General features: G+C 44.4%; 1 protein-coding gene across 1 annotated transcript in view; it reads left to right on the plus strand.

The window, feature by feature from the left end:
* SNX24 (sorting nexin 24) overlaps positions 1–13,241 on the plus strand; it is a 1,521,972-nt gene extending 1,508,731 nt beyond the window's left edge. The window contains exon 7 of the mRNA XM_069625579.1: positions 12,011–13,241. Within this exon, the coding sequence (XP_069481680.1) occupies positions 12,011–12,081 (71 nt within the window). The 3' untranslated portion in view covers positions 12,082–13,241. The remainder of the gene's footprint in view (positions 1–12,010) is intronic.
* The last annotated feature ends 11,466 nt before the right edge of the window (positions 13,242–24,707 follow it).

Raw genomic sequence — 24,707 nt, forward strand, 5'->3', positions numbered from 1 at the left:
AAAAGGAGTCATTGCCCATTGATTGGCTCCTGGGCTATGGGAGCCTGTTCTTGCTCATTCTTTTCTTTGTCTCCTTTACTCGTATAGGAAGATTTGGACTCTAGTACTTCCTCTATTCCTATAATAGGAAAGTCCTTAAAAGGGCTGGTGACCGTCTTGATTGCTGTTAGAACCAAGATGGTGGCTCTGCACGCTGTGCTGGTGGTATGCTATTCTCCACCACGTGGATCTGGTGTCCCTGCTCCTGTCCTGCTTATTGGGCCTATGTGGCCTCTGCTGTCTTCCAGCTCATCCTCCTGAGTCTCCCCGACCTCTGGTATGTGCCCAGGCGGTTTCTTGATGTTCCTGATCTGGATGGTTGAGACATCCAGTTCTTGATCTTGAAAAGATTCTTTTTGGTGGTCATAACCTTGGCGAGACAAGTGAGCGAGTTACAGGCTCTGTTAACTGACACGCCTTGCACAGCATTCCCAAAGGATCATCTCCTTATCAATTGTGGCATGTATTAGACTTTGTCATGAGGCAGCACTCGAGATCCTTGCATGGGTTTGTGGCACACACTACCATGTGTCAGGCAGGCAGCTATCACCTTATTCCTCAAAGGGATGCTGAATCAGGAAATCCGCAGGGAGGACACGTGGTTGAATCTGCACACACTAACAAAGCATTACTTTCTGGACTCAAATATTACGGCACAGGCTTAGGACGATCTGTAGTGCAAAATATCTTTGGTTGGGCCTTATTCTTGTCCTACATTGTTAGGTAATCAAGGGTGCATCTTTTAAAGCTAAGGACTCTCCAGTGGAGATGTTATTCATGAGAAGAGCAAGTTACATACCTGTGGGATAACGTTGGTTCTGATGGATACAATGTCTCCTCTGCCTATTCATCTAACCTAACCTCTCTATTCCATTATCTTGGTGCAAAGTTCTTGCTGAATCGTTAGGCTTGGCCGGTGGTGGCACACTTATACCCTGGGCACCGTCACTTCTGATGGAGGACACAACGATGCCCTGACAGTGCAGGGTTGTAGATGGCACCACCCAGTGGGATATTTACAAATGAGGCATTGTATCCATCGTAATCAAAGGTTACCTGTAAAATAGGTACTTCTAAGGTGGGTAGCTTTTTTTTCGCTTAAGACTCGAGGAGTGAAGAACAGAAATGACAGATAAACCAAAGTCAGGCTTGGAAAGCACCATCTGTTCAGGCTGTTGGCCACCCTCCCTGGCAGCATGGACCGCATTTGCTCTTTAGGAAATTGCCTTTCCCAGTTTCCAGTTAGGGTTTGAAGGTGAAATCTTGTGACATTTGTTCCGTTTTCTGATTTCATGGCATAGGAGGGAGAGATACTGCCGAGTCCACCCATTGTAACACAATAGTGCACACCCGCCCCTTCTGGGGGTAACACTTAGAAACGGAAATACCCAAAACTTCAGCTATAAAAATATCCTTCTCATACCCTCGGAAAACAGAAGAAAAGCTTCTTTGGGGATATCCTGTGGCTGGGAACATTGTTGCTGACAGTGAAAGGAATGGAACGTCCGTTTTAAGATTTAAAGTGATTTATTCACATGATGAACCTTTTAGTGTGTACATATTTCTGTATAGATATATATTGAGCAATACAATTCAGAATGGGTTATAATGTTTATGTACTGTGATTCCGATACATTAATAATAAATCAAGCTGTTCAGTGAATTCTCAAATATGCTTGTAAAATGGAAACTTTATTTACAAAACTATAAAATCACCTACATTACAATACTCCATAAGACATTTAAAGTACTTGAAACCATCAAAACACATTTTTTAAAAAACAACTAATTACATTGAACCATATAACCACACATAGCCCCCAGCCTAATTCACCACATCCCCAGTCACCTCCCCCCAGCCCCTATTTACATAAGTACAACACCAAGTCTAGTATAGCTGAAGAAATGTACCCCGAATTTTCTCAAATAAAACCAATTTCCCTTCCCTTCTGTAAAGTGTCCTCTCCATAGCCGCCAAGTCATGCATTTCAGTCAACCACGTCTCAATATTCAGAGTCAATACCGACTTCCAGTTCCGCAAAACAATTTTCTTACCGATCATTGCCCCTCGGAACAACCACTTCTTCTGATTCTGAGTAAGATCCTCCAGAGACTCATCACCCCCCAATATCACTATTTTGAAATCCAAAGCAGGTAAACCCTCAATCACCACATCGCACACCCGACCAACCTCACCCCAGAACAATCTCACCAACCTGCAGTCCCACAGCATGTGCTCCAACGTACCTGCCACATGAATACACCTCCAACAATCCAAGCTCTCCGACATCCCCCTACTCACCATTCTCTCCGGTGTCCAAAAAACCCGATTAAGAATCTTTATCTGTCTCGACCTCTCCGTGAGCCCCAAAGAACATAATTTAACATTTTCACACATCCTGTGCCACGAATCCTCAGAAATATCCGAACCAATTCTCCTACCCCACTCCTCTCTCAGCAAGTCATTACCATTGTAGTGCAACACAATCTCTTTATAGACTCGACTGGCCAGGCCACCTTCCCTCCCAATCGGTTTCCTAGTAAACAAACACAGATCAATTTTACTGTCAAAGTCCACAACCCCAATTGCCCGTTTCAGCTTCATATAATCTGAGATCTTAAAATTCTCTATGTCAAAGTGCCGCTGCAGTTCCCTTGCAGACATCCAAATACCATTCTCAAACAGATCAGCCACCCACCGCACTCCACCCAAAAACCAATCCGCCCAAAAAACCACATTACCATTGACCCGAATAGCAGGATTAAACCACGACGACGCACCTGGTTCTCTAAATGCGTCCACACCCAAACATTCACAAATACCTTTCCATGCGCTCCACAAATTCTCAATCAGCGGATCTTTCCCACACTTCTTTTTTGAAACCGAAGTCAAGACCGCCCGCGGAGTCAACAGTCCAACAAAGCTAGTCTCAGCCTCCACCCACACATCCTGCAATTCATCCACGAACGGAACCAAAAAATCAGACATGAAGGCCAAGTGGTAGGCCCTGAAATTAGGAACCCCTAAACCACCCTCATTTAATGGCAGTTGTAATTTCCACAACTTTAATTTTGGAGGCTTCTTATCCCACAAAAATTCTTGAAGCATCCTGTCCAAATCCTTCCAAAATGAAGATGGTAACACCAAAGGAAGCATACCCAGAACATAATTAATCCTTGGCGCTGAGATCATTTTCAGGGCGTTCACCTTGCCCCACAGCGAGAGATTAAAAAAAAACCCATCTGTCAAGCTCAACCCTCAACCCACTGCATACTGATTTCGTATTTTCCGAGATCAAGTCTCTAACCACGGGAGATAACCACACCCCCAAGTACCGCATCTTATCAGGACACCAACGAAATCCCAGGCCCACCATAAATCTCTTGTCCACAAAAGGTGTCAAAGGCATAACCTCCGATTTAGTCCAATTAATCTTAAATCCTGAGCACAGCTGAAAATCAGCCATAATCCCTATAAGCGCAGGGACAGACCTCTCCAGATCATCCAGAGCCAACAGCATATCATCTGCAAACAGCCACATTTTTTGTTTCAAACCCCAACTCTAAAGTCCCACCACCTCATCCGCCTCCCTAATCGCCTCAGCTAATGGTTCTATGGCAATCACAAATAATAGCGGCGACAAAGGGCACCCTTGTCTAGTTCCTCTCTCCAGCACAAACCTCCCAGATCGCAAACCATTAGTGTTAACCTCAGCCGTGGGAGCAGCATACAGCAGCCTAATCCAAGAAACAAATTTCGCGCCGAAACCCATCCTTGACAAAACCGAAAAAAGAAAATCCCAATTTATTCTGTCGAAAGCTTTCTCAGCATCCAACGACAACATAGCACAATCTCCCTGACGTCCCTCCGATTTTGAAATAGTATTCAATACCTTCCTAATGTTACTTGAGGTCTTCCTACCTTTTACAAATCCAGATTGGTCAACATGAATCAGTGTCGGGAGCAGATTTTCAATCCGAATTGACAATCATTTTGCCAGAACTTTGTTATCAACATTTAAAAGACTAATAGGTCTGTAACTCGCGGGCAGAGTATCATCCTTTCCTTTCTTCGGAAAAACAGAAATCATAGCATGCCTAGTAGAATCTGGTAGGACACCATTATCAAACGACTCCAAATACATGTCTCTTAAGAGCCGAAGTGCCGATTGAGGGAGCAATCGATAAAATTCAGCTGGAATCCCATCAGGGCCGGGGGATTTCCCCACATTTAACTTACTAATAGCCTTCTCAATTTCCTCAACTGTAACATCCGCCTCCAGTAGCGCTGAATCACGGTCACCTATCCTCGAGAGATCCAATCTATCCATCAAAGCTTCACCCCTCCCGGTCACTTCAGGTTCATTCTTGTACAGATTCACATAAAAGTCTTGAAAAACTTTATTTATTTCACCAGGATGATATGTAATCTTACCATTCCCATCACGAATCGCCGGTATTGCCCTTTCAGCATCCTCTTCCTCAGTCTATAAGCCAACCACCTATCACACTTCTCACCCTTCTCGTAGTAAGCACATTTAAGATAAAAGTGACATCGGTCTGCACGTTCATCTATCATTGACTTCAGCTCTCTTCTCGTCTTTTTCAATTCTGCCATCACTTCAGCCCCAACCTGGCCCGCCATAACTCTCTTGGATAGATCATTCAACTTTCCCCCCAGCAATGCCTCCCTGTCATCAGCCTGCCTCTTAAGTCCACTAGAAACAGCAATCAAGTGCCCTCTCATTGTACACTTCAGAGCCTCCCAAACCATACTTGGACGAACTTCCCCCGTATGATTACTCGCCACAAAACAATCTATCTCCCTCTGCAACGTATCCACCACGTCATCTCTATGCAATAAGGCAACATTCAACCTCCAGGAATTACGCCTCTTTAGGGCATATCTCAACCCTAGCTGCAGACTCACATGCGCATGATCAAACAACAATATACTGCCAATTTCGCTCTTCTTATAAGATTCTGTCATCTTGCCGGCCGTTAAAAACATGTCCAGCCTAGAATACACAGAATGCGCTCCTGAAAAAAAAGTATACTCACGAGAGGTCGGATGCTCCAACCTCCAACCATCTTTTAGATCATGTTCCAAAACTAAATCATCCAAAGCCAAGTGCTGCCTGTCAGCACCCCACTTAGCCGAATTCCAACTCCTGTCCATACTGGAGTTAAAAACAACATTAAAGTCACCACCCAAGATAATGTCCCGCGAACCCATGTCTTGTAAGGCCTGCGCCACTTTTCTAAAAAAAGTTCCATCATCCACTGACGGCGCGTAAATATTACATAGAGATACCAGTTGGCCCTGTACATCTATTAACAGAATCACCATCCGCCCATCCCTATCCGACTTCTCTTTCAAAACCTTTATAGGAGTGTTCCTCCTAATCAGTACCACAACTCCTCTTGATCTCTAATTGAATGAAGCACCATAAACCTTCCCCACCCAGCCTTTCCTCAGCCTTTCAATCTCATCTTTCATTAAATGTGTCTCCTGTAAGAAACAAATATCCACCTTTAGCTCATCCAAATAATGCAACACTTTCATTCTCTTCTTCACATTATTCAACCCATTTACATTCCATGTCACAAGTCGTAGATCATCACCCATCTTCTTTCCGCCAAACCAATCCCAGCACAAATTCAACTGACCAACTATTAAATCAGAAAGACCTGGTAAAATATGTACACCCACACCATATAAACCCAACCCACCCCCGCTGAAACAGATGCAGAAAGCAAACCACAATGCAACGTAACAATACAAGAAATACATTTCAAAGCCCCAATGTCCCGGCCGACCCCCCAAACATAACAAACTCACATTTAAAATCCCTAAAGCATACGTAACTTTGATCCGAAACCCCCCATTCCCCACCACTGAAGCACACCCCCCATATTACCCATGTCTTCATGCAAATATGACTATCACCACAGAACCCCATACATTATCCAGTACATCATAATCAAAGTACATAGAACCATACTGCTGCAATACATGTCCCACCACAAACTCACCCCCCACACAAATCAATTGCACAAGTTTTCCAGATAAAATGAAAAAGTTGTTCCAAGCAGCCCACATACCACAATAATAAATTCTCATCACCTTACTAGAATATTCATACCATTAACCTCAATGTACTCTGAGAACCCAACCCTACGAGTTGCTCCACACTGCAGACAGGCTATAAATCTGTACCAGACACACCACTACGTGAACTATACGAAACATCAAAAATAGTAGCCAGACCACCCCCTCCTGCCCTCCCAACATACCTGAGCGCCCAAGCAGAACAGCATAATATGGCCTTGTCAAACTCAGATCTAAACTTGGAAACATATTTTAGAAATCATATACTGCGCACAATAATTTTTCATGCACACCACCGACAGAACAACCCTTGACGGCACATAGTAAAGTCATGGTGGTAGACTTGAAAAGGGTGCACAAAGCAACTGCCGCATTCATCCTCAAATTCACTGCACATATATATTCCTCCTCATTGACCACACATGTCCCATAAACCCCATTAGTGCGTCCAACATTAATTCGACAAATGTGGTAAAAACAGGTGCCATTAACCAGTTTGATGGCACTGCGGGTAACAGAAGGAAGCAGCAAAAACTGGGCAGGCACAAAGAGTGACATAGACACACTAGGCTAGTTCCCTTCACTAGGATATGTACACAAGCTGCCCACACCCGTTGGACCCAAGTTTAAATCAACTATTGAACGCACAGTATGCACACACTCTTTCGTTACCATGTTACTTCCAACACTCAGGTCGCACCTCATTTTCCTCAGAAAACACACAAGGGCCTTTTAAGAACGACTTTCTCTGTGGCCCGGTACATCCTGAGGCAAATCAGTGTGGCAAAAAGAAGACCCTAGTGTATTTCATTTAGGTGACCTCAAAACTGCGGCACGACAAAACGCACCTAGCTACAGCTGTCTTTCGTGGGCCGTAGGGGGTGGGAAGTGCCGCCGTTTTATATTGTGGTCAATCAACCAGAGATTGCACCGGCTCCCAGGTGCAGGGACATCCATATGCTACAATAAAACACGTTTCATGCAGGTAAAAGTATAGTGCACCTCCCCAGGAGCACCCCATCCGCCCCCCGAGCCCAAGCCGGAACCCCGCCCACCCCAGGCAGCAATCAATGCACGCCCTCCGGACCCGCCAGCGACCATGCCCAGTGTCCCCCCGCACTCCCCAGGCCCACAAACCAGGCCCAGGCCGATGGCGGAAAGAAATGCGCAGGCGCCTACTTGCTTCACCAAAAGCCATCACCCCCCCAGGCCCAGCCCCCGAACCCAGAGAACACAATAGGCCACCAAACACAGCCACCAACAAGCCCAGCGAGCACACACCAATCACCGCCCGGGATAAACAAAGACCCCGCCCAGGCCCAGAGGGCGGACGAGGCACCCCCGAAAAGGCGAACCCCCCACACTGAATAATATACCTTGTAAATATACCATGTCAATTGTTACATATTCTCACTATGTAAATACTATATGCTTGTAAAATGACAGTATTAAGTCTGCACTATACCACCATTTTGCACTTTTGCCTGCTTCCCGTCGTTTAAAATAAGACCATATGCTGTGTATGCTTGAGATTTATAAAGTATGGACCTAACTGGGAAGCAGAGCGCTCTGTTCATAGGATATGCACGGGGGCGGAGGATTGCAAGTAAAATGCCGGGATAGTGGAGAAGCAGGGATGAATGGATGAGGGCTACAAAGTTAGTGGGGGGGAGCAGGAAATTGGGCTTGAATAGAGCAATCAGCGATTGATGTTATTTATGTATTTATTATTTGTTTGCTTGTAATGCGCCAGAGCCCGCGGGCATCAGGGTGCAAAAAGAGCGGAAAAGATCAATTCCGATGGAAAAGTTCAGGTCAAGAGTGCGTAGAACGGATGAGTGCAGGAACGGATGGATGAGCAGAGCGGGATGGATGAGCTGAGCGGAAGAATGTGGAGAACTGTATAGAACAGACCAGTGGGTAGAGCCGACAAGTATATAGAGCAGACAAGTGCATATGAGCGAATGAGTGCATATGAAAAAAGGGTCACGTAGGGGCTATGAGTGCGTAGAGGGGGTGAGTGCCTAGAGGAGGTGAGTGAGCAAAACAGGTGAATGCATAGTGCGTGTGAGGGCATAAAGCCGACGAGTACCTAGAGCGAATGAGTGCCTAAAGCGAACAAGTGCCTAGAACGAACGAGTGCCTAGAGTGGAGCGAACAGTACCTAGAGTGGAACGGACATGTTGCGTAGAACAGACGAGTTGTGTAGAGCGGATAAGTACATAGAACAGAGTGCAGATTGCATGCAGTACTGATGAATGCGTAGAATGGATGAGTACGTAGAGCTGCTAAATGCGTAGAGCGGAAGGAATGAGTGAAGTATCTAGATGGATTCTATATGGATAGAACAAATGATATATGTGAATGGAATTGATCACATATATGGATCGAAAGGTTGCCGGACGTGGATGGAACGGGTGACGTACGTTGATGGAATGGGTGCCGTATATAGATTGATCAGATGCCGTAAGTGGATGGATCGGTTGCCGTATGTGGATGAATCGGGTGACGTAAATAGATGAAACGTGTGAAATAGGTGAATGGAAAGGATGAAGTATGAAGATGTTACGGGCAAAATATGTGGCCAGAGTGCATAAAACAACTTAGAATACACGGAATAGTACAGAGTAAAAAGAGCGCATTTGAATGTGTGTGGCGGACAGGAGGGCGTGTGACGGACAGGAGTGCATGCATGAGGCTGACAGGAATGCATGCATGAGGCTGACAGGAGTGCATGCATGATGCTGACAGGAGTGCATGCATGAGGCAGACAGGAGTGCATGCATCGGGCAGACAGGAGTGCATGCGTGGGGCAGACAGGAGTGCATGCGTGGGGCAGACAGGAGTGCATGCGTGGGGCAGACAAGAGTGCATGCGTGGGGCAGACGTGAGCATGTGGGGCAGACGTGAGCGCGCGGGGCAGACGTGAGCACACGGGGCGGATTGGAGCGCGCGGGGCAGACTGGAGCACACGGGACAGACTGGAGTGCATGAGTGAGTCGAGCGGACCGGAGTGTGTGGAGCAGACTGGGATGCATGGAGTGGGTAGGAGTGCATTGAATGGACTGGAGCGCATAGAATTGTGTGACATATACAGTATGGTTTGGAATACAGGGAACGTTTAAAAGATCTTATAACCCATCATATCACACCACCATGCTTACTCTCTCCTTTGCACCACCACTCAACTAGAACACAGAGATACTATGACACCATTCGGTATAACTGTTCTCATACCAACATCCGCCGCACACTTCCCATCATTCTAAGTAAACACTGCTGGTTGCACACACCTCAGCCAGGCGTTCTCCTCAGGCCTAACGCAGCCACATTCGGTCTGGATAAATTCTGCCAGAACGAACACATATTCCTGATCTCTCAATCATCACACCTACCGCTAAGAAGCAGCTAATACACGAAGACCGCACCAGCTGCACACATACCCGGTGCTCACACGCACCTTTGAGACTCTCCACTCTCTCTACTGATCTGAACTTCGGTTCCCAAGGACGTTCAACCTACCAGCGCCTTCAGACCATACCAATGGTATATAAGGCGCTATATAAATGCAAAATAACATAACATAACATTCAAAGAGCACTGTTTTCAATCATTTCCTAAACATCATAGGGCTTCTGTCTGCACACAGATCTTTAGGAAGCTTATTCCATAATGTGCTGCTTGTGCTTGGAACGGCCTACAAAGCACCCATTTGCTCTTTGGGATAACCAAACTAATAGAGGCACTGGATCTCGATTCTCTTAGAGCAGGAGACACTGATGGAGTCCTTCAAATATGTTGGTGCTTGCCGTAAAAAGGCATTTATGCACCACAGGGAATCCTGGCTTCCACCGAAAGCCAGTGTAGGTTTTTACAGTGCATCAAAATGTGTTCTCTCCTTGGGATATTTTTTATGATGTTCGCACTGCATCGTTTTGCAAGATTTACAGTTTTTGTAGACGGACTTTATCTGAAGTAGCCAATAATGCACTGCAATAGTCTATTTGTGGCATGATCAAAGCACATACTATGGTAGTGCAGTTTGCCTCTGAGACGAAAGGCTTCACTAACCTAAGTAGCGTCAGGTGATATTGTGCTTTTTTGGTAATATGCACTTGCACATCTGCATTAAGGGAAGCTTCAAACACAACTCCCAAGGTCTTAACCTTAGTAACAGTACAGACCTGATGATTTTGAATTAAGAAGCCCGAGTATTTATCATCAAGTTTGAAGAGGCAAAAATGTATAGCTCTGTTTTGGAATCATTAAGGCACGTTCCATTATTGGTCATCCAGCTTTGAATGATGCCATAGATCAGAGGCATTTTATTAGAATCTTTTTTATAGGCTCCACTAATATTTATAATCAGCTGAGTATCATTAGCATAATTAGAAAAGCTTACTCCTAAGGTAACTAGGAGATCGCATAGTGGACGACAGTATACGTTAAAAAGGGCTGGCAAGAGACATGCGCCTTGTGGCGCACCATACCCTACCCTCTCTGGTTTGGAGTGGGCTTCACCCCAGAAAGTTTTTGACATTCTATTTTGCAAAAAAGATTTAATCTCCAGAGGGCTGCCTCATCAGAGCAGTCAGCAGTGTTCTTCAAGCGGGTGATAAGTCTTTCATGGTCAACAAGGTCGAGGCTGCCGGAGGATCTAATAGCATCAGCAGCCAGCCCGATCTTGCTGTAATCCATAACTTTAAGCATTTCACTCTGTAAGTCTAACAAGGCCCTTTCTGTACCATGATGGGACCTAAACCCAGACTGTCTAGGGCGCAATACTTGTGATTTCTCCCGATGCTCTTGTAGCCGAAGAGAGGCGACTTTATCGGCCACTTTCATCAAGAACAACACGTTTGTAATGGATCTATAATTAGTATAGACCTTGTGATCCAGCCCAGGCTTTTTAAATAAAGGAGTCACGAATGTTATGTTACGAATCTTGTATACTGTGTCAAAAGACCACTGCAGTTGTGCCAAAGCTCCACGGCGTGTCTGGAAGTTGCGACATTGTGACCCCACCTGGGGTGTCTGGACCAGAATCTGCAGAGGAAAGGAGAAGGAAGAGATGAAGCTGCTTGGAAAACAGGGTACAGATAAAAGAAAGAAAGAAGGATGGTGTGTGTGATGTCTTGCGAGCATGCAACAATGTTAATGATCATTGTTTAAATCTTACTGTAAAATATGCTTCCACAAAAAGTGCATTTAAGTAAACATTTAACTTGTTTTCCTTAAATTGTTAGAATGCATAAAAGTAAAGGGCCACACTGTATGTGTTACTAAAGGTGTCATGATCGGATCTGCGCAGCAGCCTGTCCTTTCTCAGAGGTATCATTTAGTCTATTCACACAAGGTTCGCGTGTTTTCCCTCTAGGAGAGGTGTTTCTTTTTTAGCCATCGGCTGCTAGGTATGTAAGGGGTTGCTCTGACAGAACACGCTCCTTCGCGATGGCCTGGAGACCAAACCGCCACTATAAGAAATGGAATGCTGCCCTAAAGTATTCCCAACGGAAGCCCCTTACAAGTATATGGTGATTTGGTTAGAAATTGAATTGCCGGTGTAATCCATCTTCCTTGCGAGCAAAGTTTCAGATAAAGAGCTGGAGCCGAGCGGCATTAAGTCTGTGGACATCCCGGCTCTAAATCAATAAGCCACCAGCCTGGTGGGACATAGGTACGGGCATATGGGCGACAGGTCCGCCGAAACCGCACCGCTAGTGTGGGTAAAGAGCGGAGCGGCGCAGGAGGCGGGTATTACAGCACGACCCACCCTGCATAGTTCCACAAAATAATTCCTGAGCCAGTGACGCATATTAACAGCAGTTTTTCCCATTCTGTTTCTGTTTTCCTCCCCAGATGATTTTCCAAATGTAATCATTGAAGGAGTTCTCCACGGAATATTTTATCCTCATCTGCAGACCAGCTAGAAGTTGCAGCCCCGAGGCGAGAAGCTAATTTTCAAGTGGACTAAACACTATCGACGAGTTTAAGAATACTAAAACCTCTAGCGTGTGTGGCCTGTCTCCGGTGGCAGACTCCCCTGGCCTGGTTACACTCGCTGCAATGCCTCGCGGACGTGAGCCTTGGACATTGGTGCTTTTACGGAGGAGGAAAAACGTTGGTTTAACCTGTAATTTACCCCTATGCATATTATGAAAAAAGAATGCTTATATAACCGGCACTGACTCGCACTAACCGTTCAAGACACACGCTTTCTTAACTGCTCTGTGGTTTTGTTACATGTTTGGACTGGCTGGATATTGAACGGCGAGTGAACGTTGTAGAAACAGCAGTATTGTATAATTTCTTAGGTCGTGTTTTGTTGCTAGTGGGATCCGGTATGTTACGGCACCTTTTACATTCTGTGACGGGATGTCCTGATTTGCACTTGTTTTGATAGGTGATCTACGTCCCACTTTACATATACTGTTACACCAGCAAAAAACTAATTTGCCACATGAATCCCTGAAAAGTGCCAGGCTGCTATGATAAGGGTATTATCAATAAAAATGGTTCAATTTAAATATATTTTTAAATATACTAAATCATGTAGTGTCCGTTACCACATCAATAACTGTGAATAGGATAACATAACTTATATTTTGAAGAGAATATTTGGTGTTGCTGCTTAAATTAAGTGCTTTAACTGGAAATGTTGTAACACTTTCTTTTGTGCCACGGGTTCAATGTGTGATCGATGTCTTAATATTTTGTCTGGGGAAGGCGAATTGGCACATATGCACTGGGTCCATTTCGTTGCAAGTTCGCTTCTGTGGCAGAAGACTGGAAGGCTTGACAGACCAAGGTTAAAGTGTGACGCACTTGTATTTTTCAAAACGATTTCTGTGGCACAAATTCACTTGGATGGTTCGCATGGAGCTTTTTAAACTTCACACACACATTCCATTTCATAAAATGGTATATTTAGAAGGTTCACATGTCGGGTATGTACAACCTCGCTGCCTATTTGCACACACTATGCATTTTAAAGCTATGTTTGAATTGTGAAAAAAGATATTGTGGTAAAGACCAGCACAGATATAAATAACCATGTCATTAAACTGCATTTTCTGAAAACTAGAACAAACGGCATTCTTTCTGGTTCCACGTTACTTCTGCAGATGTGTGTGTATGCATGTCTATAAAACCTGCAAATGTCATTCCAGGCTTTCCCAAATGCAAATTAAGAAGCTAAGGTTGAAACAGCAAGAAACATCAAACGCTAGTTATGTAAAAAAGCAGCAACATTTAGCTGGTGAAATGTTGGGGCCTAATGGAATTATAACAAGAATGGAACTTGGTTGAAGAATGAAAGCGTGCCTTTGTCTTTGATGGATGCTGGATTATTGAATAGACGTTGTCTCTTTCTCTCTGGATCATTAGTTCGTGTGCTCAGCTTCCAGGCTGATTGGCTAAGGAAGCAAATGACCAACTTTACACCTAAAACCTGGCTCACTGCCTAATGCAATCCGGCCCCTCCTAGACCGTGTCCTATGGGACTTCCAGATCCTGAATGCTTACAGAAAGAAACCTCTGAGGGTGACCTTGACTTCAACAGATGTTCTGCTCAACTTGAAAATGATCAACCATAACACCCACCCCTCATTCTTATAGATCTAATAGTGGCTGCAGCGGCATCCACATCGTCTACTGCCACCCGTCAACGCCAAGACCAATGTCCCCTTTGCCAATGAACTAGCAGATGTCATGGCTCAACTGCACATTTTGTCAGAAAACACCATAGTTCTTAGTGACATGAACATATGGTGGGGTGCCCCAACCCCTCGCAATCTGAAACTCAACACATTTGTAGCACAAACTCAGCAGGTTAACCTTTCCCCTCCCCCGCCGTCTTCGTCACACCCTCAAAGTCATATGCACACAGCATGGAAAGGTATGCATCCCCATTTTACCCGAACTGTTGCCCAGTTTTATTATATCACCCTCCCGTTCATTATCATAATTCACCACTTTCTCTCCAAACCACTAATTCAACCTCTGTCCCTAGAATTCCATCAACGAAAACCCCTAGTCATTCAACACCTGATTGAGCTTCTCTTGGAATACATATTTCCCATACCAACGTTAAGGAAAGTCATGATTCTATTAAAGACGCAGAGGCAATGCTCTTTATTTCTCGAGCAGCACACGTGTTTAGTAGAATGATCAAGAAAAATATACAACTGCAGAAACAAGCAGTGGCAATGGCAATAGTTCTGGCGTTTACTGATTTTTGTATTTATGGGCACCAGGGTGCAAGGAGGAGAGTGCAAAGTTTAAAGGAAGATGCAATAACGGGTGCAGGTGTGAAATATAATGAGGAGGGGACTAGAGCAGGGGAGGAAGCCATTGATGGAGGGTTCCATTGATAACGAGTAAGAGGAAATCTGAGCGAGAAAGGGTGAGAGTGAGAGGGTAATAAATAAAGCGAGAGTGTGAGAGGAAGGATGAGAGGGGATAGGGACAGAGGGTGATGTGGGTGGTGCAGTTAAGGGTCTAGAGAGAAGGGGGCTACAGTGTGTGCAGGACGGAGGCTACGTTGTGGAACATCTGCCCATGGCACACTGCTAGAGGTGCGCTAGAACCCTGATGCGGAGGTGTCTGTGGAGATGGCGAGAGTGGCCTCCCCTAGGGACGTTGAACGCACACCTTATGGTTAAGTCATCAGGTACTCCAACTTCCATGAATTCATAAGCCACCTGCCGCTTTCTTTGCGCTGTGCGGTTCAACACAGTTTTAAGTGTAAGTATACAAGCAAGTCGTAGCGTCGTTTTCTATGCTGTACACGTTGGCTTTTATGGCTGCAAGCAGAGCTTGGTGTGAACGGGGCCGAAGGGTCAAAGAGTTACTTTGAACACCACATTTAGAGGAAAATGTGAAACAAATGAGAAAGTAGAGTACCAGCAGGAAGGCAAACGCATGAATATTGACACACATGTGCCTAATATAGCAGGTGCTGCCATTGTTTTCAGTTGTGCAATGTAATTGTGAATAGCACGTTTCACTGTTATGCACTTTACAGCTTGAACTCCAGGCTGGGCCTGCGTGGAAGAGCTGTTTAAATGCCTCCATCTCCATACAGCACTCTGATACCCCCAGCTGGGTTCACGTTTTATAAATGGTATGTATATATACCCAGATGGGTGACTTGCTATTGCTGGGGCTTTAGTTCGAGAATTGGGGTACGAGGGCTCGCTGCACTCCCCTCACTAAAGAGTAAAAGGCACACAGAAGGTGCCGAGGCGAGTGGCACTTAATCAGGCTGGGCCTTTTATCACACGGTTTACTTGTCTGAACCAAACACAACTGGAGTTTCGTAAATCCCTGATGGAGCTATGCTAGTTTGAATGGCAGTCAGAGGGTGACACTCTTGGGCCCCCTCTTTATTAATCACTAGCTGGGGTGCTTACACTGTGGACGGGTGCACCGGCTTATGGGGTCAATGGCTGGTTTCCAGGTAAGTCTGGAGGGGCTGCAGCATGCAATAGTATCTGCCCCAGAACCCCCCAACCCACCACCACCCGGAGTCCTTAGGTGACTTTGAGTTCCTGAGGCGTCATTCTCTCTCTGGCCCTAGCTATCTCGTCCCGGCTATACTCCTAATACACTTGTGTGTGGGGGGGGATTGAAATATGCGAGAATAACTAGCATCCCAAATTTGGCCTGTTATTTGGACATGAAAAGAATCGGAACATAATATGAAGGGTTTACACTATAGTTTTCGGGCCTACTTGTGGGCCTATAAACCCATATGCTACGAATTGAATCCAGTACAAACTATCGAGGCTGGTCAAATGAAATTGCCTTCAGAGTTAAGGCTTCGCACTGGGAGAAAAAATACATCACTAAAACAATGCCCCCATGTTCCATGTGGATTCGACAATACAAGATATTCGCCTGCCTTTGATCCAGTCCGAGAGAGTACGTAAACTTTTCTCAAATCAGTGACTGCTAGCAAAAATACCTCACATGTAACCGTACTGGAATAGCCTATTTAATCACCCACCAGTTAAATAAGCACACTTTTCATTATTTCACTGGACAACCAAGACCTCTGCATCACAAGAGCTAAAACAAAGGACCAGGCAGTCTATACATGTTCTCCCTGTGGCTACAAGGAGGAAAGACAATGAATTGGTGAAGCACACCCCGACCTGAAGTGGCTGGGGCAGCCAGAGGTACCCTCTCCCTCTCCTGTCTGCACTCGGCGCCCACAGCAGCACACAAGCAGAAAGTTACAATAAAAAGCGCGGAAACTCATCCTTATGTCCCCATTCACCGGTCTCAGGGTGTGATTGAACGCCTGCGCGGGGTCCTTTTTGTACACTTTGAGGAGGCAGTGGTCCTAGACACTCATGGAACGAGAAAGATCAATAGCAAAATCAGATGAAAGTAGCTCAGTATTAGCCATTCCATTTCCTAGCCCTCAAGGAATCCGGTAACACAGAGATCATCTCCCAGCACAACATTGCTACTCCAGTTGAGAGGAGAAAGAGGAATGCGGCTTTAAACCCGGAACATGTAAACAACCCCATGCCTTCTCCCACAGGACAGAATAATCCTCCTTTCAACCCAACTTCACAGCTATACAAAAAACAAGAAAGGCAGCTTGCCTGCCGCGTAAATCAGAGGCTTGCCTGGCGGCTTCAGTCTTTTGCCAACAGATCACTCCGATCAGACTTTAAACATAGTCTGACATCTGACAAAATGCATTGGTGCATACAAATGAAAATCTAATGTGCATCTAGTTAAGTGCAGTCATTTTGCTCCTACTTCTTTAGCACGCACAGTTCCACGGCAGCAGCAGCAGGCCTGCAGACACGAGCGGGAGGGTCAAGGCCCAGCTGGCGCTTATGCCATTTCATTGCCAAGCATCAGCAAGTTGCCATGCCAAAGCCATACACTGCTCCCGAACTACCATTTCTCTTTGTTTTAATTTACAGTACCAGTGGTTTAGCGATTAGGTGGCTTATGCCACCAGAGCGCCAAAACCAAAAAGTGACTTTTCTTGTAGTTCAACTTGAATGCTCTCTGATGCTTTGCCATGTGACCTCTGTCACCTATCTTAGTCTTCGAGGTTCCTTAACTGGCTCCTTCCTGACTCGTTCCTCCTTTTTCTTTGCTGTTTGAGCAGAAGGTAGCACCTTTCAGTTTATTTTCTTTTAGAAGTCCTCGAGGGCCGGAATCCTGACAGGTTTTCAGGATATCCCTCATTAATATTAATGAGAACAAATATGCATACATTTAGAATCATTGTATGCAAATGTACTCATGTTTATTCAATGCTATTTCTGGCTTTTCTTAATTAATTGTGACCCCAACCGAGAACGCAAGATTATACGATGCTGGCCTCAGGCTCTGGTACCTTGCAGTGTGAGGGAGCCGAGATAGTGCACAAGCGTGACCGAGCTGCGGGTCTGTAGATCACTGCCCACGTCACCCACACACTAGCTGCGGCACTTCCTCAAGATACCCATAGATCTGCACATCCTGAATGGATGGGCTCAGAGAGCCATTTGCGTCCTGGAGAACTCGAATTGCGCCATCACTACCAAGCGCAGGAGATTAATTCTGGGGAAAATAGACCCCAATTTGGGGGAACTGGCCAAGTAAGAAGCAGCCACAGCACCGAAGGATATGCTGTTTGGGGAAATCTTTGTGAAAGACAAGGCACAAGCCTCAATTCAGAAAGTTTTCAACGTAAAAGTTTTTGGGAGGGTTGGCAGAGGAGTGGGGCCACTCAGCCAGCAGTGGTTTTGGGAAAAGGTCCTTCAATAGCAGATCGTCCTGGCAGGGACAAGAAGACAGGAATCCAAACCCATAGAGGTACACATAACACGCGCCTCCGGACTTGACATAGAATCACATTCTCCATATAGGGAAACTGACCAGCCTGCCTAAATCAAATCATTCTACTCCTGGATGAATTCCTTCCTCGAAGACCTCATCCCATTCAAGTCCAAGAGACATTGCTACAAGTCTCTCTCTAATATGTCCAACACTCTGAAAGACCTAAAGAGAAAAGGAAGGACCCTCTACACATGCAAGAAGAAATCCTTCCTACTGCACAAAATAATAGAATAACTTGACCACCTTAGGCGATATGGAGCCTCTGTGCACAAAGCAAAGAAGGCTGATTTGAGCAGAATATCCGAAGACAAGAACGCCCAAGGAGAGGTCTGCTAGATGCTGCTGGACAAATTCTCAAAACCATCAACCTCTGACTCCACCTCCATCCCATCCCAAACATTCTGTGATGACTTATCTTCCAATCTAATATCACAGCGTTCAAGCAATTATCTCCAGCCTGTACCTCCCTTTGCATGCAGTTTCTCAATTTCTTTGGAATCCCACCTCGGGCGTCCCATCACCCTCTTGCTTGTGCGTCACCCTCTGACTCCCTCTTAATTTGAAACACTGTTCACTAAATGCATGGCCTCAGGATCATCCCTCGATCCTTGCGAGTATTCAAAAGCCTCCAGCCTGCAATCTCCCACTGCACCAATGAGATTGGTAACCATTCACTCACCTCAGAAGTTAAACCTGCCTCTATTAAAAATAGCTGTGTTTAACCTGCTCCTGAAAAAAAAAAAACCTTGACCTTGTTCATTAGAAGCCTGTCTCAAACCTACCTTTTTGGGCTAAACTCCTGGAGAGGACATTTGAGGACAAATCCTTAATTGGCTCCTACCAGGCAGGTTTCAGCAATAGAGAAGGCACTGTTTAATGTGATCACAGATATCAATGGAAGTCTTCTAACAGGCCTCGGATCAACCTTTAGAACTTGCAGGCAACCAATGAAGAATGCCGGATAGGAGCGTTCCATGCAACAGACTGGACCAATGTTTGCCTATTTTCTTCAGGACCTTTTGGGTCATTTTCATTTAAACAAAAAAACGCACGGGCCCAACCACTTGCTTTTGGACTTTAAGTGCAAAACGTTTGAATAATTACAAAAACAAAAGTGTAAAACGGCCACAAATATCTTTAAACATTTGTTTTCCATGAATTGTTGGAAAAAAGTTTAAATACCTCTCACATTTAGCAATTGCGGGAGGCATTTACAATCGATTCGCAGGGAATCCATCTGCATATATCAGATGTAAAAAACTGGTGGGTTCGATAGGAATCCATTGGTTAAATGCAGCACAAAATGCATACTGGCGTTGAACTAGGTGGTGGTCTGGCGCAGAACAGGGATTCATTACACACTTGGTTAGTCCTTTCAATGCCCCCACACCACCTCAAAAGAAAACGAAAATCCCCCAGATCGGAAGGTGTTCAGACAAGTGGAACAAATAAATTGAACCCCTTGTTTATTCGGTTTTCTCAATACTCTTTTTCTTTTTCTCTTTTCTTCTAACCATCATGTCCTGTAACGTGATACAAAACTCAGTAAATAAAAACTGGCAGTACCCTGATACTCCAAGACATATCAGATTCCTTTTACACCATCAACTATTAGACCCTGCTGGATCATATCCAGTCATTCGCTGGTCACCACGGTACTGATTTTCTATGGCTTGCCTCTTTGCTGAGCTACAGAAAGTAAAGGATCCTTCTGTCCCCTTTATATAAGATGTCATGTTCAGCAAAACTAACTCTTGTCTCAATGAACCTCTACCTCAGACCATTGGGTAGCACCAGTTCCTCCTTTTGATTCATCTATTACATCTATGCTGATAACCCCCAGATCCTGCTCCAAGAGAAAACATGGCTAGGAAGACCCCTTCTTGCCTTCTGTTTCCAATTCATTAATGCTTGCATGTTTTCTAGCTAGCTGTAACTGAGCCCCTCAAAGACAGAGGTCATACTCCCTTGGGGAAGGCATCCAGCACTGGAGTCATTATCTGTGATTGGACTCCTTAGGCCTCTGCCCCTTCGAGTGAATTCTCTAAGAGACATAGAATTTTAGAATGACTGCCATCTCTACCTCAAGTTGTAAATTCCTGTTTTTTTCCAACACAAACTCTGCCTAGTGTTCCCTTTCGTTTTCTTTTCATACTGAATTTCAGTTGTAAATACCCTAATATCCTTCCGCATCGAGGGCAGCAACACACTCTTTCTGGGGTTCCAAAATGGCCAAATCTAATGCCTAGAACATATCTAGTCCAGAATGCTGCGGCATTGGGTACTAATGCCCAACAACCAGAAGGAATACGTAACCCCTGTTCCAGTCACCATCCATTAACCACCTGTCATTAAAAAACTCAATTCAAACAGCATGCATCAGGCCCTGAATTTCTGATTTCTTTACTCCTCCTCAAGAATCATATGTTCTGTCAGTGCAGGTCTGCTGTACATCCCAAAAATCACAAATAGAAATAAGAGGTAAAAGCTTATATCTCGGTGCCAATATGTGGCACTCCCCCTCAACCCGGCTTTCTGACACAATCCTTCCCTCCTTTAAATCAGAAAGAAACTCAAGACCTTGCTTTGCCAGAAAATGTTAGCTGATTATTTGTTTCCACTGTCTTGCCTCCTGCCTCAGAGCCCCCCCTCGTTGCATGTAACATATTACAAATGTGAAAGTAAATCAATATCATCCAGGGTGGGTCTGCAGCCAAACAAAGCAGGAGTGGATTCCATGCAACAGCATCCAGTTAGTTACATCCAGAAGAACTAGCACTTTTACCTCCAAATATTGGTCTACACTTAGACAACCACGGTTAGTGGCAGAGTGGAAAATGAAGGATTGGTGGGCAGAATCCAAGAGAGTGCTTCCACTGGCTGATAGAGATGTTGTCCTGAAACAAAACAGACAGGTGCATCTTTTTCCTCAGCAAACCGTTCCAACCACCGGAGGCCAAACTGGGTGGAGAAAATAGCCAACTCTTGAATGGAGGATGTTGCTGATGTGCACTGCACATGCGTGTTCTTGGTCTGACAAGCACCATTGTGGGCATTGACCATGTATGTAGCACACCAAATAACATGAGCCAAACCCACCACGGCTTTATACTCAGTGCTGCCATGCCAATTTAAATGCAACAGGTAATCCTTATAGCGAGGTAAACATGGCATTTTTAAACCTCCTTAAAGACACTCAATTTGCTGGTTATAAGGTTGAATTAAAGTTATAGCCATAGGAAACCAGCACCCTAGGTTCTGGGTGTCACAGACCGAGGGATCAACAGACAACATGAGACCCCAATAGTTTGAAACAAGAAGCTTTTATCCAGTTCAGAACACAGGGTTTGGAGCAACGGTGTAACAAAGGCACGCATGTATCTCTGTATAACAGTTGAAGGTCTAATGAAAAGACAATTTGGTGAGCAGGATTATCAAAACTCACTTTAAGGTAGGACCATGGTCCAGAGTTCAGGTTCCTAGTGTACAACCATTCTTGACTTAAAAAGCCAGATTGACGACCTCAAAGATAAAGGTAGACTCGTCATCTTGCTCCTCTTGGACCTGTCAGCAGCGTTTGACCTCGTAGATCATAAGGTACTATGCGACAATCTAGCAACAGCAACCCATTTCTCCAAGTTGGCCATCACTTGAATTCAATCGTTCCTAAACAAAAGAAGCATGCAAGTTTTCTCATCATCGGCAGCAGCTGACCCCATACTAATCACCTCCGGTGTGCCCCAAGGCTCCTGCGTGTCGCCTACTTTGTGTAACATTTTTACAAAGCCTTTGTTTGATGTACTGGATCATCTGGGTGTCCCCTACACTAATTATGCAGATGACACCCAGATACTCCTACCCCTGTCATTGCTCTCTGAAACACTTGTGTACGAGCACGATAGAAATAAAATATCAATCAATCTATGACACAGACGTAAGTCATGTGAATGAAATCCAAACCATCATTCAGGCGTGGATGACCGTCCATGTCCTGTGCCTGAATGATGATAAAACAGAACTCCTACTTGTAGGTTCACAAGCTAACCTAAAAAAATTAAGTCCCAACTACAACACATTCAACATAGATGGGAACAACATCCCAATTGCCAAAGCAGTAAAAACTCTCGGTTTCTACTTCAATGCCACCTCCAACATTAGTAAACAAGTAAACATGACCGCTTCAGCCACCGCCTACACAAGCAAATTAATCAGAGCTTGTAGACCTCTGCTGTCATTAGAAAGCTGTCTTACCCTAGCTAGAGCCCTTATAGGTTCCAAACTGGACTATTGCAATGGCCTCTACCTAGGCGCCAACACAGCTGTAATCAACAAACTTCAGATATTGCAGAATAATGCTCTCAGAGCTGCATTGAACATTCCTAGAAACGAACATATCTCAGCAACAAGGAAACAACTTTAATGGCTTTCTATAAAAGAAAACATTGAACTTAAAACCATATGTCTTGCATTCAAAGCGCTGAACCACGTAGCCCCCCCTACCTCACTGAAAAATTCACTCTGAGATCATCTTCAAGGGTCACTATATCATCTAACAACTCTTGCCTCACGGTTCCTAGGTATAACCTAAAAAGTACCAGTGGCTCCAGTTTTTCGGTCCTGGATGCCCAATTATGGAACTCCCTCCCCTTTGACATCAAATCTATCCAAGTACTAGCCAACTTTAGAAGAAGCGTTATCTCCTGGATACTCAGCGAGAACTAACTGCCGCCCAGCCCCCTAACTTGACCTCTACCCCTAATATATATATTCTAGCCGGGCACATCACATACCCATGCTACTGCATACTCCTCATTCCTATCCTCTTCTCTACGCCTCTCCTCGCATATCCTTCTGCCACCGCCCACACTTCCAATCTTCCCCTCCCCTATCTTCTTTACCTCTCCCTTCCCTTTCCTTCTGCTACCGCCCACACTTCCCATCCTATTCGTTACCCACTCAGTATTTTGCTTCACTTTAATGATTCATTACGCCTTCTGTTGTTTAACTCTCCTTCTGTAGAGGTATCTGTATTTTTTACACTGTACCTGTAACTGCATAACTGTATATATAACTGCATAGTAAAGCGCCCAGATACCTCTGGGTCAGGCGCGCTATATAAATAAAATAAACAAACAAACAAACATTCACAAATGTGGGTCTAATACTTGACAAAAAAATATGACCACATTCCAAGCCATGGGCAGCTCTTCTTTCTTTGAGCTAGTCAAGGGCTCAGGTTGATCAAGAGCCCATCACAGGCTCTCAGTATTGGGATTCTCAGTGAGTCCACTTGGCTCAGTTTCCCAGGGAGCCAACCTTGGTCCCATATCTTTTTTATTTTAAACCTTTTAATTGATTTTTCAACAAAAAACAGTTTCAATAATCAATACCTTTGTCAAATGTCCATGGTTCCACCAGTATACATGACATCATTAATTGGACTCCCTCATTGCTCGTTCTCCCAATTCACTCACCCTCTACCATATTAATATGTTCACAATCTCATAATTAATTTCCCCCCAGGTTCTCTCAAATTTACTCGGCCATTCACATAGCATATATACTATTGTTTCCAATTTAGAGCCTTTATCCATACCGCTAAACCACAGCTCCAATACAGGAGGATCAAGGTCACCGATTTGCTAATTAGTTACATTCCCTTTGGCTATCAGAATCCACATTGAGATTAACATTTTGAAAGGGGGTTTCATCCCCCAAATCCCAAGAAGAACCATGTTGGGGTCCTGCGCAATTTCCAATTGTGTGATTTGCGACAAGTAATCAAGGATTTCCAACCAGTATCTCTGAATGGCAGAGCATAACCATGTTGTGTGAAAGAAGGCACTGATCTCTATCTTACACCTACGTCAGACTAAGGAATATGCTCTACCAACACAATGTCAGTGGTATCTGGTGTAATATGTATGCTGGAAATCACATGTCTCCTGCAGCACACAGCCTGGTTTGTACAGCTGCATAAAACTGCCAATTTAAAAAGGAACGAAATATGCATTTCATCAAATAATTAGCAACTTTGAAGGATTTGCATTGTAGCATTTAGTTTACGTACTTTTTAGGATGTTTGGGAACATTATTTTCATAATTTGAGTTTATTATTGCAAAATGCTTCTCAACATTACTCTTTTTGCACACTGTAACTTGGGCACCGTAGATAAAAGGTACACATTTTCCTTGTATGAGGGAAGAAAAAAAAATCGGTTTCCACTTGGGATGGAAATGGTCCATTTTAATGGATGGTGCGTCTAATTTGCATCTAGGATTTCAACAAGGGCAGTTTATTTGTTTCTTTTGGGGCTGCATGTCTAAAAATCTGAGGAGCATTTCAATCAATGTGTTATACAGTTTTTAAAGAATTCTGCATGCACCACATTCTAATTTGTCAGTTTAGCATATCCCCAATTCATGCAAATTGCTCACATGTCATGTCACAGAATTCAACTGAGGTAAAGCAAATGCCTACTTTGTTGACTAGATTGGCAAGATTGAAAAAATAATAACATGGAAAATCAAAGGACTAAAATAAAATTCAGTTTGATAACGATTACTCGAAACGTGCACAAATCATATAAAAACCCAACCAGACAATATATGAATCGTTATATTAACATTTCAAGGAAAGAGAATGGTTTTAGTGAGGGGTGTCTTATAAATATTAGGTGGCAAACTGCCACCGGTCTGCCCT

This window comes from Ambystoma mexicanum, chromosome 6p (genome assembly GCF_040938575.1).
Source record: "Ambystoma mexicanum isolate Mex_15411 chromosome 6p, UKY_AmexF1_1, whole genome shotgun sequence".
NCBI lineage: Eukaryota > Metazoa > Chordata > Amphibia > Caudata > Ambystomatidae > Ambystoma > Ambystoma mexicanum.